The sequence below is a fragment of the Ptychodera flava genome, chromosome 8 (genome assembly GCF_041260155.1).
Source record: "Ptychodera flava strain L36383 chromosome 8, AS_Pfla_20210202, whole genome shotgun sequence".
NCBI lineage: Eukaryota > Metazoa > Hemichordata > Enteropneusta > Ptychoderidae > Ptychodera > Ptychodera flava.
In genome coordinates this window covers 33,393,327-33,408,476 of record NC_091935.1, presented here as the reverse complement: position 1 = coordinate 33,408,476, position 15,150 = coordinate 33,393,327, and the positions used below count along the sequence as shown (strand labels likewise).

Genomic DNA, 15,150 nt, shown 5'->3' with positions numbered 1-15,150 from the left:
CTTAGCAAAAACACTGATCGTAATCAATCATAGAGATCTTAACACACTTATTAAAACTCAGAAGACCGTCATTATAGTGTTGTATTTTAAACTAATTGATAAAGAGTATTTTGAATATTTTGAGGGTCATTGAGTGTGTTGCCTTTACTGTTCAGGAAAAAATGTACTGGATTAGGATAATATCTTATGTCCTTGCTAACAAAACTTCTAGGAATAGTTATTATATAATACAGCTCCTAAGAATTATACATACTTCCTTGAGGCATATTTATAATGTACTTACCATTCAGTGTTTGAGAGTAGGTCAGTGATAGTCCACCCACTATTGTCATCTGAAAGACTTGCATGACAAATTGACCGTACTTCATTGTATCAGGAAGTTACCACTGTTCACCACAAAATTGAAGATAAAATTAGTTCGGTATTAAATTCTTGCTTGAATGCCTGCCAAATATGAACCGGTCACTGAAGCTCAATCAGATAACTATTGGAGAGAAAAATATTCAGTTTAGTTCTGTCTAAAATATACAAGTTATATTTACATGAAGAAATAATAATACAGCTAATAGCAATGCTTTATGTTATGATGCAACTGCACTGATGGTTTGGCAGTTTGTTTTCAAAAATATTTCAAACAGACAGCAGATACATATTCTAATTGAGAACTTACAGAAGCATGACTGTCGGTTCATTGGTTGAGCAAAACACTTTCTCCCCGACAAAAACATTTTATTCTTCAGCAGAATCAAATTTCATGCCAAATCAAGAAGTGAAACGTCGATTAATGTTAGCCTTTATGATGGCACTTTAATAATTTCACTGCAACTCCGTTGTCACAGACAGGATCAGATACCTACATGTAGCACCCTGGTTTGGTCTAAACCTGTTGTTAACAAAGGTTAGAGTGGACCTGTTCAAAGGGAAATGAATTTGTGCTTTTTCAGAAGACCGCTATCACAAGTTTTACAGTTGTTTTGGTGTACCCAAATTCCATAGCTGATCAAATGAACATGGTTGTTCGTTTGTGTGTTTGTTTGGCAAAGTTTTATGCAATACTGAATTACTAAAAAAACTGATTTTGCACCAAAACCAATATAGGCATGGGACTGTGTGCATCTTTTTGATATAGATTAAGCTCAGCTCAGCTCAGCTCATAATCAAAGTATCCTAGCTGCCTTCAGAAATGGAAACACAGTGCAACCAAGCGCCATGCACTTGCAAAGGAAGCTATATTATTTATTGCTCTGGGAGTGTCACTGGAACAAATTACAAAGCCACAAAGGCCATCACCCACAATTCTCAGAATAGGAGGTAGGCTACTCAAATGTAATATTTTGTGTCGCGCAAAACTTTGGTGAATTCGAACCTCTGTTTCACTTAATCCACAACACATGTTATTTGTTTTTAGGAATTTGCTATAGAAGTTTACACCAAACTGGTTGTTCATCATGTGTGGGGTCTAGCAGTATATAACCAGAGTCCTGGAGGGGACCTAGCAAGTTGTCACATCTGTTTCTAGTTCACCTTGGAGTGCACAGATCAGGTCTGCATCACAATGTAAAATGTCATGTTTCGGCATGCATATTCTACTGTAACAGTGTATGTATCTGCATGCGAGGCCAAGTCAAAGCGATAAACGTTGTTGTAATGGGGTGTAAAGTAAAAAAAAGAGTCAAGAAGCTAGGTTAGGTAATATAATCATTTATTTTATTTACTCCGATCAGTCAGAGCATGAAGAATAGGAGAGAAACTGCATAGAGAAAACAGCGAGAAAACCTAGTTATAAGAATATTGGTGCTGCCTGCGGTAGATCCTCGCGGCCCGGGCGGTACTATATATTAATGCCTTGATAATGGGTTTATGTGCCCGAGAGCAGGTGTATGATGGCCTGGAGTTGTCATCAATAAAATACGTCTAAATTATTAGTGTATTCTGTTTTATGTAAAATATTATTCTGAAAGTTGATTTTTTAACAAAAGAATTCGCGCTAAGTAAAGTAATATCGAAACAAAAAGCGAACAACTATTGCAATTAAGATAAAATAAATTTGAAAAAATAAGTTTTTTTGTTTCTTGAAAAGGAAAAAATCAAACTTTAGCGATTGGAAGCAAAAATCGTTTGTTTTATGATTTGACTTTGATCAAAAAAGCAGGAACATTTCATTTGAAACATTTTGTTAAAGAAACAAACAAAAAAATAAAATCATAATTGAAATAAAAAAATACAATAAAGTAAAATTAAAATGAAAAACATTTCAAGTGAAAAAAACTAAAAATTGAATGAAAAAACTCAAAGAAAAATTGAAAATAAAAATCTAAAGTAAAATGAAAGTAAAAGTAAATTCAAATTATAATGAAAATTCAAGTAAATTCTAAGTACAATGAAAACGAAATGAAATGTATTTCAACTATAGTTCCCATTGAGTAACATGCAGTCTAATGATAATCCTCGGCCGTCGTGTCACAAGCAAAAATTCTCAAAAAGAACCAGAATATGGACTGAAAATGCTCACGTGTTTCATTATATATTGCAGTTATGTGTGACTTTAAACCTTTGCCACATGTTTGCAACTTCATTGAAAGTATCATGATCAACATAATGAACAATATTCACCATATAAAGGCCATGAAGTATACAAATATGTAATTAGCTGAAATAAAAATATCAAATTTCTTTGACTGCTGTCATCGTATTAACACTTTATATAGCAAGTGTAATTACCTTTGGCCAAGTCATTCAATCCATATATACCAAACTGTGAAAGCTCATTATATGCAAATTATAAATTAGCTTATATGAAAATGTGCAATGACTTTCAATATTGTTTTAACATGGTATAATTATCCATGTACATAGCATGTTTTGCCAACTTTGATCAAGTAAATTCCAGTATATTTACGTAATTAGAAAAGATCATTGAAAACGCAAATTAGGAATTGCCTGAAGAAAAAAATGCTTAATGACTTTCAATAATGTTGTATCATAGTATCTTCAATATATGTAACAAGTTTCATCAACTTTGGTCAAGTTAATTCAGGTATACATTACTAATTATGAAAGTTCATTAAATATGAATTTGCTGAAGAGAAAATGCTAAATAGCTTTTAATAATATTGTATTACAGTGTCTTAGATGTACACAGCAAGTTTCATCAATATTGATCGAGTCAATTCAGATATATATCCCTAATTAGGAAAATTCATTTAATATGCAAATTAGGAATTGGCTGAAGTAAAAATGTCTTTTGACTTTCAATAATGTTATATCATAGTATCTTTGATGTACATAGCAAGTTTCAACAACTGCAATCAAGTTAATTCAGATATATGCCCCTTATAGGAAAGTTGATTAAACATGCAAATTAGGAATTGACTGAAGTAAAAATGCTTCCAATAATATTGTATCATAGTAGCTTCAATATATGAAGCAAGTTTCATCGACTTTGGTCCAGTCGATTCAGATATATATCCCTAATTAGCAAAGTTCATTATATATGCAAATTAGGAATTGGCTGAAGTTAAAATGCTTAATGACTGTCAATAATGTTTAATCATAGTATCCTCAATATACATACCAAGTTTGGTCAAGTTTGATAAAGTGAAATCAGGTATATATCCCAAATTTAGGAATGTTCATCAAATATGCAAATCAGCAACTATCTTTCATGTCACTCCCTAATGGTTCCCACAGCTAATATATCTTGATGTGATCATCATTTGTAGTAAGTCTCATCAAATTGTGTGCAGTCGTTGTCAATGTATAGCCGTTTTTTCTAAAATCATTAATTATGCAAATGAGCAAAAAGTAAGCAAGCCACACCCACCAAACACTAATCAGTTCTTGCCATTTGCAAACTGAATCTATATACCGAATTTGATTTTGATCTGATAGGCCGTTTTTGAGATATCGAGCGCACAGACAGACAGACAGACAGACAGACATACAGACAGACATCGCTGCGAAATATGCTCACGTGTGTGAATACGTTAGCAAAAAATCACAATTTGGCGATGGCCGAGGATTGTCATAGTATACCAGCATGCTTTTCGGGGAAGAGGATTCACTATGGCGGCGGGATAGCCGTTGTGATAAGGCTCAGCCTTCGGCCTAACCTAGTCCAGTGGTAGGTTTTTGCCCTCGACTGTTGAAAGCGTCCGTACCTACGCTTGTATACCAGTATGTACACAAGTCTTATGCCATGGTTAGTCTTGTACCTAACCATAAGCGACAGTGTGATGACAGACCAATAGACAATTAGGTGAAAGTTAAATTATCTTGATCAACTAGAGCCATTAGCTCCATGCTGGCGCCTAATACCGATTACTTACCTCTCAGTTGTTGTTACAGAGTTCAACACATTGCACGAAGTTGTGACGCATGTATCCGCGTCGCGACCAACTTTCAATGACACCAAGGTCACATAGACGTATACAAATAGCTATTCTCACGCAGAAGTAACAGAGTCATACGACGTACATTCGTAAATTAATGGCACTTGTCGTTCCGTTCCATGCACGATCGATCTGTAGCATGAGGCTTGTTCCGTTTCCTGATCCTGTACTGTAGTTTGGACGTTCGTGTAACTGTGCTGTGACGTGCTCAAGTTTCCAGGAATTGGTGAATAGCATGTTAATAATGCAATACATGTTGATGATTATTACAGTGTAATAAAGGGAAAGTGGCTTCACACATCAGCCATCTCGTCTTGTATGTGCTTTGGTGTGTTTAGTGTCTGAGTTGTGTTTTGGCTGTTAGTATGGAAATTAACAAGCGAGTCGGTAATTTTCAAATAAGCAATGGCGAGACGTGGGCGTAGACAGATGTGTCCTTGACAGCGGTGACTCTTTTTTTATCCCCACGTTTCGAAACCAGAGCGGTCTCTTCCTCAGTCGCCTAAGATATGTGCATATCTTTTTTATTTTATGTCATGTCTATATAATTGTTGATCTCCTGTGCTTCTAGCAGTGAAGCCAGAATGCTTATGTTTGGATCGTAATGTGTTTGTTCGTTCATTGACTTGTTTCTAATGCAATGGGCTTTAGCCTTAATCAATGTGTCGCTGATGTTTGTATTTCTTTTGTAAGCGATGATCGGTTGTTTAGGAAATACATTCCTTAATGTTTCGTCCTTTTCTATGTGATCCCATGCAGTTTTCACACAGAGCTAGTTTGATAGCTTGTGTCTTTATGTATGGGCTATATCTTGTTGTGAACACAAGTGTGTTTTCCGTTCTGTTTTTTGTTCGCTGGTGTTGTAATTGCGTAATTCTGGTGGCGAACTTTGTTTGTGATGTAATTCTAGAGATTTCATCCTCTTTGTAGCCACGTTCAACTAATCTTGCATTGAATGACTTGACTTTAGCACTAAAATCATTCTCATTGTTGCAAGTTCTGATGTACCTTAGTGTTTCGCCTTTGATCAGGCCTTAAAAGGTAGATTTTGGATGGCATGATGTTCTATGTCGGAACTGAAACGTATCTGTGGTTTTCGTGTGCGTTCTTATGTCCAGTATTTTCTCACTGTTATGTCGTTGACCTTTGTATACCACAAGATCGAGGTAACAGGGTATCCGTGGGCAGCGTTTTTATGGTCTGCAAACGCGCACTGTCTCTACATGTAGCATGTAGTGCTAGAGTTACCTCTCCATGGCAAGGCTGTGTATTTAATCTCGCTACGCCTTTCACTTTGCCGGAGTAAGCCTGAGTGGACGACTGGGAACTCAGTCTCCGATTTTTTCTTGTTGTTCTTTTGTTTGTTTGTTTGTTGACTAATAGGGCCGACGGCTATACATACAAAGAGTTAAAGCCCCAACAATAGCTGCGAGTGTGTACTAAACTCATGTCAAAATATCCTCAGTTTTCCAAGAGTTTTCATTGAATAAGACCCATTAAAGACTGCAAAAAAGTAGTTAACACTGTTATAAATTTTGAAAGTGGCATGTAAATTCAAACGTTTTAACATCATTTGAGATCCCCCGCCATTTTCAAAAACTAATCATCTGACAAAGAAAATAAAGACCACAACAACACAAAATGTTGACCATCGTGTGTTATGCAATCAAGTAAATGGCATCACGCTTTTGTTACTTTTCCGTGGGGGCGTCATTTTTACCTCACGTGTTCACACACGTGAGCTTATGTCACAGCGGTGTCTGTCTGTCTGTCTGTCTGTCTGATATCTCAAAAACGGCTAATCAGATCAGAATTCAATCTGGTATATAGATTCAATTAGCAAATGGCAAGAACTGATTAGTTTTTGGTGGGTGAGGCTTGCATACTTTTTACTCATTTGCATAATTAATGATTGTAGTAAAAACAGATGTATATTTAGAACGACTGCACAAAATTTGATGAGTTTGCTGCAAATGTTGATCACATCAAGCTATACCAGGTGTGAAAGGTATAAAGGGTTGACATTAAAGACTTAACCAAAGTTGACGAAACTTGCTATGTACATTGAAGGTACAATGATATAATATTATTGAGAGTTATTAAGTATTTTTACTTAGGCAAAACTATTTTGCATATTTAATGAACTTTCCTAATTACGGTTTTATATCTTGATTGCCTTAACCAAACTAGACGAAACTTGCTATGTAGATTAAAGTTACTATGATATAACATTACTGAAAGGAACTAAGCATTTTCACTTCAGCAATCCCTAATATGCATATTTAATGAACTTATTCTAATTAGGGATATATTTCTGAATTTACTTGACCAAAGATGACGAAACTTGCTTTGTATATTGAAGATACCATGAGATAATTTTATTGAAATTTATTAAGCATTTTCATTTCAGGCAATTCCTAATTTGCATATTTAATGAACTTTTCTAATTAGGGATAAATAGCTTGATTGACTCGACTAAAGTTGACGAAATTTGCTATATACATTGAAGATACATTTAAGCCAATTTACAATTTGCATATTTAATGAACTTTCCTATTTAGGGATATATAGCGGAATTTATTGGACCAAAGTTGGCAAAGCATGTATGTACATTGATGATACCGGGTTAAAACAACATTAAAGTCATTTAGCATCTAATGTCAGCTAATTTATAATTTGCATATCTAATGAGCTTTCACAGTTTGGCATATATAGCTTGATGAACTTGACCAAAAGCAATTACACTTGCTTTATAAAGTTGTGATACAAGGAGGGCAGTCAAAGAAATTGAGTATTTTATTTCAGCTAATTACATATTTGTATTCTTGATGACCTTTATAATTAATTTATAGTTAATATTGTTCACTTTCAATGAAGTTGCAAACAAGTGGCAAAAGTTTAACTTTACTCACAACTGCAAAATATATTGAAACACGTGAGCATTTTCAGTTCATATCTGTTTTTGAGAGCGACTCCCGTATATTATTTAGGGAGCTGTCATTATTTACTGCCTGGGAGTCTGAGGAATGTGAAGGGGTCACTCAAAAAATTGAAAGCTACAAAGGGGGTGTTGCTCAAAATGTGGAGAGAAAGAAGGGGGTACTCAATTTTTGGTGCAAAATGAATTGAAATACCTCTCAGATTGTACCATTTCACCACGGTTACTCTACCCCACCGTGATTTCACACAACATTTTCTCAAAATTTTCGATGCGAGAGGGGGAACACCCCTCTCTCGCACTCTCCCCTTTGGGTGTTCTAACAGTTTTACTTTAAAGCCCCCACTCAATTATCAGATTTATCTAATATCAATATTATGTATTTGATAAAATATTCGATGGAAAACAAAAGAATGACAAACTGTTAATGAGGTATTGACACATTTGCTGATGCGAGAACCTGGGATTGAGAAGGGCGCATTTAAAGACACAACCAACACCTCTCATATTGCACCAGACTGCACCATTGCACACATCAATTTCTTATTTTTTTCATCGAGTAAGGGTACAACCTCCTCTGACTCTTCCCCCCTCAGTACTTTCGAATTCTGCCCAGTCTTATATCCTAGTGAAAAACCAGTCATGATACCCATACAAAGTAAACAATACTTTATGGTTGGATACTGGTTATAGCGTGAGCTTTTACATCTACATTTTGTTGTGACTTTGAATTTCATTTCACCTTTTCAAACGTCATGAGATAACCTATGATAATCTAGCAGGTTACACCAGGATATGAAAGGTCTTTACCATCGCTGTATTTTTGTAAATGTCACAATTATATATCTTGATATTTAACTTTTCTTAATGGGGTAGGTCAGTCAAAATTTATGTTTTAGAGAGGGGGATTACTCTAATTCATCAGGGTCGGCGGAGGGGGGGGGGTTACTCGAAATTTCAGAGTTTCCGATGGAATTCCTCCGACCCCCAGGCCGTAAATAATGACGGCTTCCTTAGCCTGTTAAAAAGTGTATTCGTGGGCCAAATCAGCGAGCAGTCATACTTCTGTACGTGTCCTTCAGTTAGCACATTGACACAAACCAACTTTGGTTATCAAATAAAACCATGATAATAATGCATAAAATTCGTAGCTGTGTAATAAACTGATCTCAAAATACCTGATTTTTCCAAGAGTTTGCTTTGAATAAGACCCGTTAAAGACAGGAAAAGTGTATAACACTGTCATAAGTGTCGAAAGAGGCATGTAATTTTTTTATTAACGACAACATCACCGAAACATGAAGATGTTCGTTTTTTTCAAATATCAAATGAATAAGTAAAGCGTATAGGCACATTCAGCTAGAACTAAAACTGCTCCAGGACAATGTTTGAATGTACTTTTGTCCTGTCAGAGTGTATGCGCTCTCCTGGCTTTTGTTTTACTGGTTGCTGCATCATTTCAAACAAACAATCATTTTTATATTTCAGCCATGCTGTTTATTATTATTCCATCTAATCTAAAAGACCTGTTTCATAGTACAAAACTGGACATGGAAATGAGCCTACAGATGATTCTACCCATGATTTTGTATCATTGTAAATGAATAAATGACGTGCTTGTGCTATTTGTACACACAGACGCTCGTTAGCCGGGTTAGTCTGCCAAACCGATCGATTTTCAACTCAATCTTGATATGCCCGCTAGGTTGCAGTGGCGGGCATATTGACTACGGGATAGATAGATCGAGCAGAAAATCGATCAATTTAACAGACTACCTAGCCCTGCGTACAGGTCTGTGTGTTCCTGGCGTTATACGGCCTCCACCACAGGCCGTATAATGCCGGGAACACACAGACCTTGTACGCAGGGCTAGCAGACTACCCAGCTAACGATCGAGCGCCTTTGTTTGTACATTGCTTGGCATATGGCCTATCCACAGGCCAAATGAACTTGTAACCTATTAATTGGTACTCCGCCAACTCAGACCCAATCCATTTTCATTTGCGTGTAGGCTATCGTTCCTTTTGTAGACCGCGGGCAATAAATGTCACATAACGATCTCCTTGAATTTTATTCATGTGATTCTTTCTTTTCAATGTACACTGAAAAAAAAACGTTGTTAAAAATTCTTGAAATAGGCTGTTTGACTGCTCTTGACCGGCGGCCGGTGTCGCTTGCGCGGATGTACTTTTGTGCGTCTCGCTCCAGGGTTAATATAGTGCGATTATTGTCTTTCTGTGTTAGGCTAGCTTGTTTCCGAAATATGTTGACATATGCTTTTGTGTTCGTCATGCGATTTCAGACATTTTTTGTCACAAAATTGCTGAAAAAATTATGAAATATCAGGCCGTCTATAAGTCAGTGTTTGTTAACACTGAAATAGGTAAGAGGTTCAAAGACACACACTGAGAATTATACACAATCAAGTTATACGTTTGTTTGAAGTGATATCGTACCTTTTTTAAGAATCAAAGCAAAAACCATTTTCTCACCTCCATAATTCACACTAATATCTAACAATCTGCAAGCGTGCATGCTGCAAGTACATTTTTTGAAATTTGTTATCCAAGATTTTCAAAGCCTGCAGAAAAGCTAAGCGGCAAAATCCTATACAAATACACTTTTTCTATGACCCCTTCGTCTATGACCCCCTCCCCATAACAACCTACGCGCGCTGGGACGCACGAATAATCGTAGGCGAAAGAAAATTTTGGGGGGGAAGATAAGCTATTTAAGACTGCTCTTCCATCAAGATTTGAAAAGTTTTCCTTCCCTCACAACTCCCAGTTTCCCTCTTCCTCCTCAAGAGCTCCAAGGTGCTGTCAGAGTCTTCCCCGTGACAAGAGTTCCCAACTGCATGTCATCAACACATGTGTTTGTACATCCTGCAAAGTGTACTGTCTTTTAGATTCGTCACGAATTGTGTGAAAATCAAACAAATTTTCAACCAACGTAAGAGAAACGCCCTCCTTCCGGCCCACTGCGAGAATAAAATACATGCCTTCAAAACGAGAATACCTTTTCACTCGAACAGCTTCGTTGGCTGCTATGCCCCTGCACCGGTCCATGTGTGTTTCCTTAGGCTTGTTTAGTAACAGTCTCTCCTACCACGTCTTTGCTATTTCCTGTTTGTTTGTACTCTCGGCCTTGTAAGTTGCTCACTAAATGTTGTGACCTTCTGTGTAAAGCCACTTTCATTGTGTACATGTTCGAAGATATTGCAATGTTTCAGCCTATAGTGACGCCCTTTAACTGCTTTTATGCAGCTATAGTGTGGAATAAGTTTCAGTGTAAGAATTGTAATGTATCTGTTTGATTTTGTGTTTCTTTGCATGTGTTTTGGAATAGACCAATAATTGAATGACATAACCTGTATGTCAAAATACTGAACTCTGTCTAAAAGGTGACAAGCAAATTGTACAATTTAATATCATTCTAATTTGATAAATGATTTGAAAAATGGTCACGTTTTACAATAGATAATTTTGGAGGTCGGATTTTTGGGAAAAAATCAAATGAAGAGTCGTGATTATTTTTTGCATGTGATGTTGACTCACAGAGGTGTAAAGAAAGAAAACGAAATAAATTCCAAGCCGGACACCGCCGGCTACAGAAAGAAAGCAACCATGAAAACGCATTGTTTGGTTTATTTGAGCAACACATTTATCTTTAGGTTTGGGCCATTCATGAAAAGGATATGGGACACCTAAATTATACATGCAGACTGAAAACACTTTCTGTTTGACTGACCTTCATTTCCACTCCAAGAACATGCGCATAAGGAGGATAGTGGTTTACTACATTGCAGCGTGCGCTGTGTCATAGTATGTCATGGTTTTTGTGTCTTTGCTAAAACAGCAATTGAAAGTGATCAGAAATTAACTTCTCTAACAAAACAAAGGAGATCTAACTTACTTTTTCACGATAACCAATCGAAATCAGTCCTAAAAGAATACCTTCCTCAACATGGTGCAATTTGCATATGAATCATTAATTAAGGTGCATTGAAAAATGTCTTTGTTTGCCGTTCCGAATTTTCCTGAAACCTATCGGGTAAAAATGAGCACAGAAATACAAAATACCGTAAATACATATATTCCATACATAGTTTCCAACATATTTCTTGAGCGGGGCAAGGAAAATAACTATTTTAATATTTAATACTTGAACCACTATGTTTGTTATTCATAAGTTTGGGCGAAAACATTTTATTGAAGGCGCCAAAGATTAAATCCCTGCTTTACTGGACTATGTGTACATTAAATGCATGTACTCAGAATATGTAAGTAGTATGCATTACTCTCTTTACACACGTATCAAAAGAATTGCGATATTCAGTTGATATTGGGATCAAACTGTTTTGCTGCTAACTTTTATTCAGCGTTTTTTTTGTTATTTATTTTCACACAAAATTTAAAGTTTTCCGTTTCTCTTTAAATTCCCGGAGTTTATGATAATGAACAACACATTGTCACGTACTGAACAATGTATGCCTGACAGACAGTTGTTAGTTGTAGACTGCAAGTCCGCTCTGCACCTACGCGGCCAATAGACGTGTGTAGATACACAGTCGTGTTGGTTTGACGTGAATCTACAGACGTCTATGGGCCGCGTATACTAGTGGGCGCACGGCGGACTTCCAGGCAACAAGTATATCTATGGCCTGCATGATCCTAACGAGTGCACCATATTCCCTAAAGCTCTTTCAGTTCCATTTGCTTTATGTGTCATTCTTTTGAGTTTTCAATGGCATACTGATTCTGGGTTCAACCACAGACAAACATAGACAGACTCGTAACGGGTATTGTTTAAGGCGTGAAGCAGTTACGTAACCCATCCATGTTCGCCTCGCCTCAGGTTGCTCTCGCCTCTCTTTTCCGAAGAGTGCCGACCATGCATCCTTCGGTAATTTTCGGATTTTCGCCAATTGTTAAGCGAAAGTATGTTCGGCAAAGTTTGTGTTGTTGTTGTTGTGTGGTGCTGAGCGCAATTAACGTGCTGGCGAAAATGGGAGTGTTTTGAACTTCAGGAAAGTGAGTTTTACCGTTTTAAAAATTCCTCTCATATTTTTTTGAATATATAATAAGTGTGTTTGAATCAAATTTGAAAGTCTTTTATCGATATTGTCTGGTTTTACTCAATGGTTTACGGTCAGTCATACTGTGACTCCAAATCAACATAATAAACACATATGTGTAACTTAGACAATTGTGAGCTTAGATATCCAAAATTTGACTCAAGAAGATGTCTCCTGCATAGCATAAAAGTTTGTTCCAGAACTTGATAAAATATATTATTATTTTGTAAGTACAAGTTAACTTCATTTGAACAAATCTCACCGAATCTACCACAAGCTTCAGGAATATATGGTTATAGGAATGTGGTCAGAATTATCACTCCACTCCAATGTTAAACGGCTTGTGGTAAATTCGGTGTTAGTAGTAAACAGCAACACAACATCTGAGAGTGGACAGTTTATTATAAGTGATTCATCGTTTATGCAAGGATACTCAGTATAACTTATAGTTATGTAAATACGCACAACCTGGTTTGACGATACACTCTTCCATTGAACTACAGTGGCAACCACCGAAACGGTAAACATAACACAGAAATGCCCTTCACTCATACATTTCTATCAGTTCTTGATATCTCATTAGAAACCATATAGTGCAAGTTGATTTATTCTTCTTTACAGTGAGTTGTGTAGAACCGTTAGCAGTACGGAAACAAGACCTACTGTCTAGATTTAGTAGTTGACAGTACTGTCAGATGTGATTATCATATCGGCAGTAATATCAGTCAATAACAAGGAAATCAACTCATGCGAAAGCTGAAACACCGTCTGGAAGGAGGTCATGAGTAGTCAAAACAAGACAAGACATCCGCACTCATCCTGCTCGGAATGCATCATTGGCAAAAGTTCTTTGTTTATATCTGGTGGCGTTGTTTACCGCTAAACGACAGAGAACGATTTGTGACTTTTGTTCGAAATTGTCTATGAATCTGTAACTCTATGAATGCAACAGGGAAAATCGGGTGATTATTTTTTATTGCTTTGACTCATTACAGTATATAAGCCCGTACTGCAGTTCAGTCACCCACAACTTTCCTCTACATGATTTTGTGTGATGTGGAAAAGGAGGCCTTTGCCCACCACACATATTATCATTGGAGAAAGGTATGGGCAATTGAACTACAGCAGTATTAGCTCCCAGCATGTAGGACACTCACTAATCAATCAAGTTCATCCATTAAACCTGACATAGCACTTCACATACAGAGGAAGGAATTCTTGCCAACTATGGTTTTCCACATGATTATTTAACTACCATCAATTGTATGGCAAAAGTGATCAATATGGTACTTGTCCACCATCATCCAATGGTTTAAAGATTTCAGCTCTATTGAAAATGATTAAGAGAATAACATTTACCATTTGAAAACAGTTCAATTCTCACTGTGAAAAAGTCTTCTATCGCTCTCCAGCCAGCCAGCCATCAAACTCCTTTTCAACCTCTTGTTGACAACCAGTTGCCCCATTGTCTTGATACTTTTGTGGCGAATCGTCGATACAAAGTCTCTTTCATATGCTTTCAAATTATGATGAAATGAGACATTACCTGGTTTGTGAGACATATTTCAACCAGATATGAACTGAACATGCTTACGTGTGTAGTAGTGAGTCAGGGCCGTCATTCAGTTCAACTAGTCTTTATCATGGTGTGAAATGTGACATAAGCGTAAGTAGCAAGTTTCATTAATTTTTGTGATTAATTACAGGATATGGTAATTAGTGGCTGATGAGTTTCATTCTTAAATGTCGTTGCATAGTGCAGAAAATGTATGTAAGATAAATATGCATCCTTAGCTCGGTTATTGAACCAATCCTTTTGAGATTGGGGATTTAGTCGAGCGGTTTGTCTGTTGTCCTCTGCGCTAGGTGATTGGGTGCCGTGCGTTGTGGGTCCGAGTCCCGGTTGATACCATCGTATGCTAATATGTTTTTTAGAATAAAAATAGTGTGATCTGAAAAACACATCATTGATGATAAAAGATGATTACAGAATGTTTGGAGAAATTACTCCTTTGGTTTGATACAGTGTAGATGTTATTAGGTTTGGGAGTGTTGCCCTACTATTCATTATATAAATTTTCCCGGAAACATTTTTGCAGAAGAGGGGTACAGTATGGATTTGTTTGTATAAGAGCGATACCTTAACGTGGTAGTGGAGTAGAAAGTACTCCCTCATGTGTGCAGTTGCAGAAGTTATGGTCAGTTTCTGTCAATCTTCGGCTGAATCAGATATGTATTGATTGTAACTTTTATCTTATCAAAAACCACAGAGTTTCGTATATTCCAGATAGAAGTAATACAATGTATTATTTCTGAGATTAAATCATTCATGTCTGCTCCAGTTATTGCAAGTTTTTCAAGCCAGTGTCTTCATGTAGTTCATGCATTTTTGTTAAGAACAATTTGCATTTATCCCATAGTTCGCTTGCATATCTGCAATCAAAAATTGCATGGTCTCTTTGTCACCACAGATGTGACACCCATCACTAGCTTTGAAAATTTTTGCCAAACTGTCTGTGACTAAACCTCTATGATATATCTTCCAGTTTAATAGGTCATTTACCACATTGCTGATAATTTTGTCTGAATTTAAAAGCTGGAACAAGGGCTTTTTATAGTTATCCCATTTAATATGAAAGTCTCTGTCCAATCACACTCCATACATATACATGGTACTTAGAGCGCCCTTGAACGGCCAATATGGACAAACTGTCGTTTAAAAATGTTCACACTCCACCAGCGG

The 15,150-nt window shown here is 36.7% G+C and overlaps 1 protein-coding gene across 2 annotated transcripts in view; it reads right to left on the bottom strand.

The window, feature by feature from the left end:
* Nucleotides 1-4,568, bottom strand: part of LOC139139131 (protein sidekick-1-like) — a 41,278-nt gene extending 36,710 nt beyond the window's left edge. Inside the window, exons 1-2 of one of the 2 annotated variants that reach the window (XM_070707929.1) lie at nucleotides 4,329-4,568; nucleotides 284-484 (exon numbers count right to left, since the gene is read on the bottom strand). In XM_070707929.1, the coding sequence (XP_070564030.1) occupies nucleotides 284-368 (85 nt within the window). In that variant the 5' untranslated portion in view covers nucleotides 369-484; nucleotides 4,329-4,568. The remainder of the gene's footprint in view (nucleotides 1-283; nucleotides 485-4,328) is intronic. The other variant, XM_070707930.1, reaches the window with a different exon arrangement.
* Nucleotides 4,569-15,150: the final 10,582 nt, after the last annotated feature.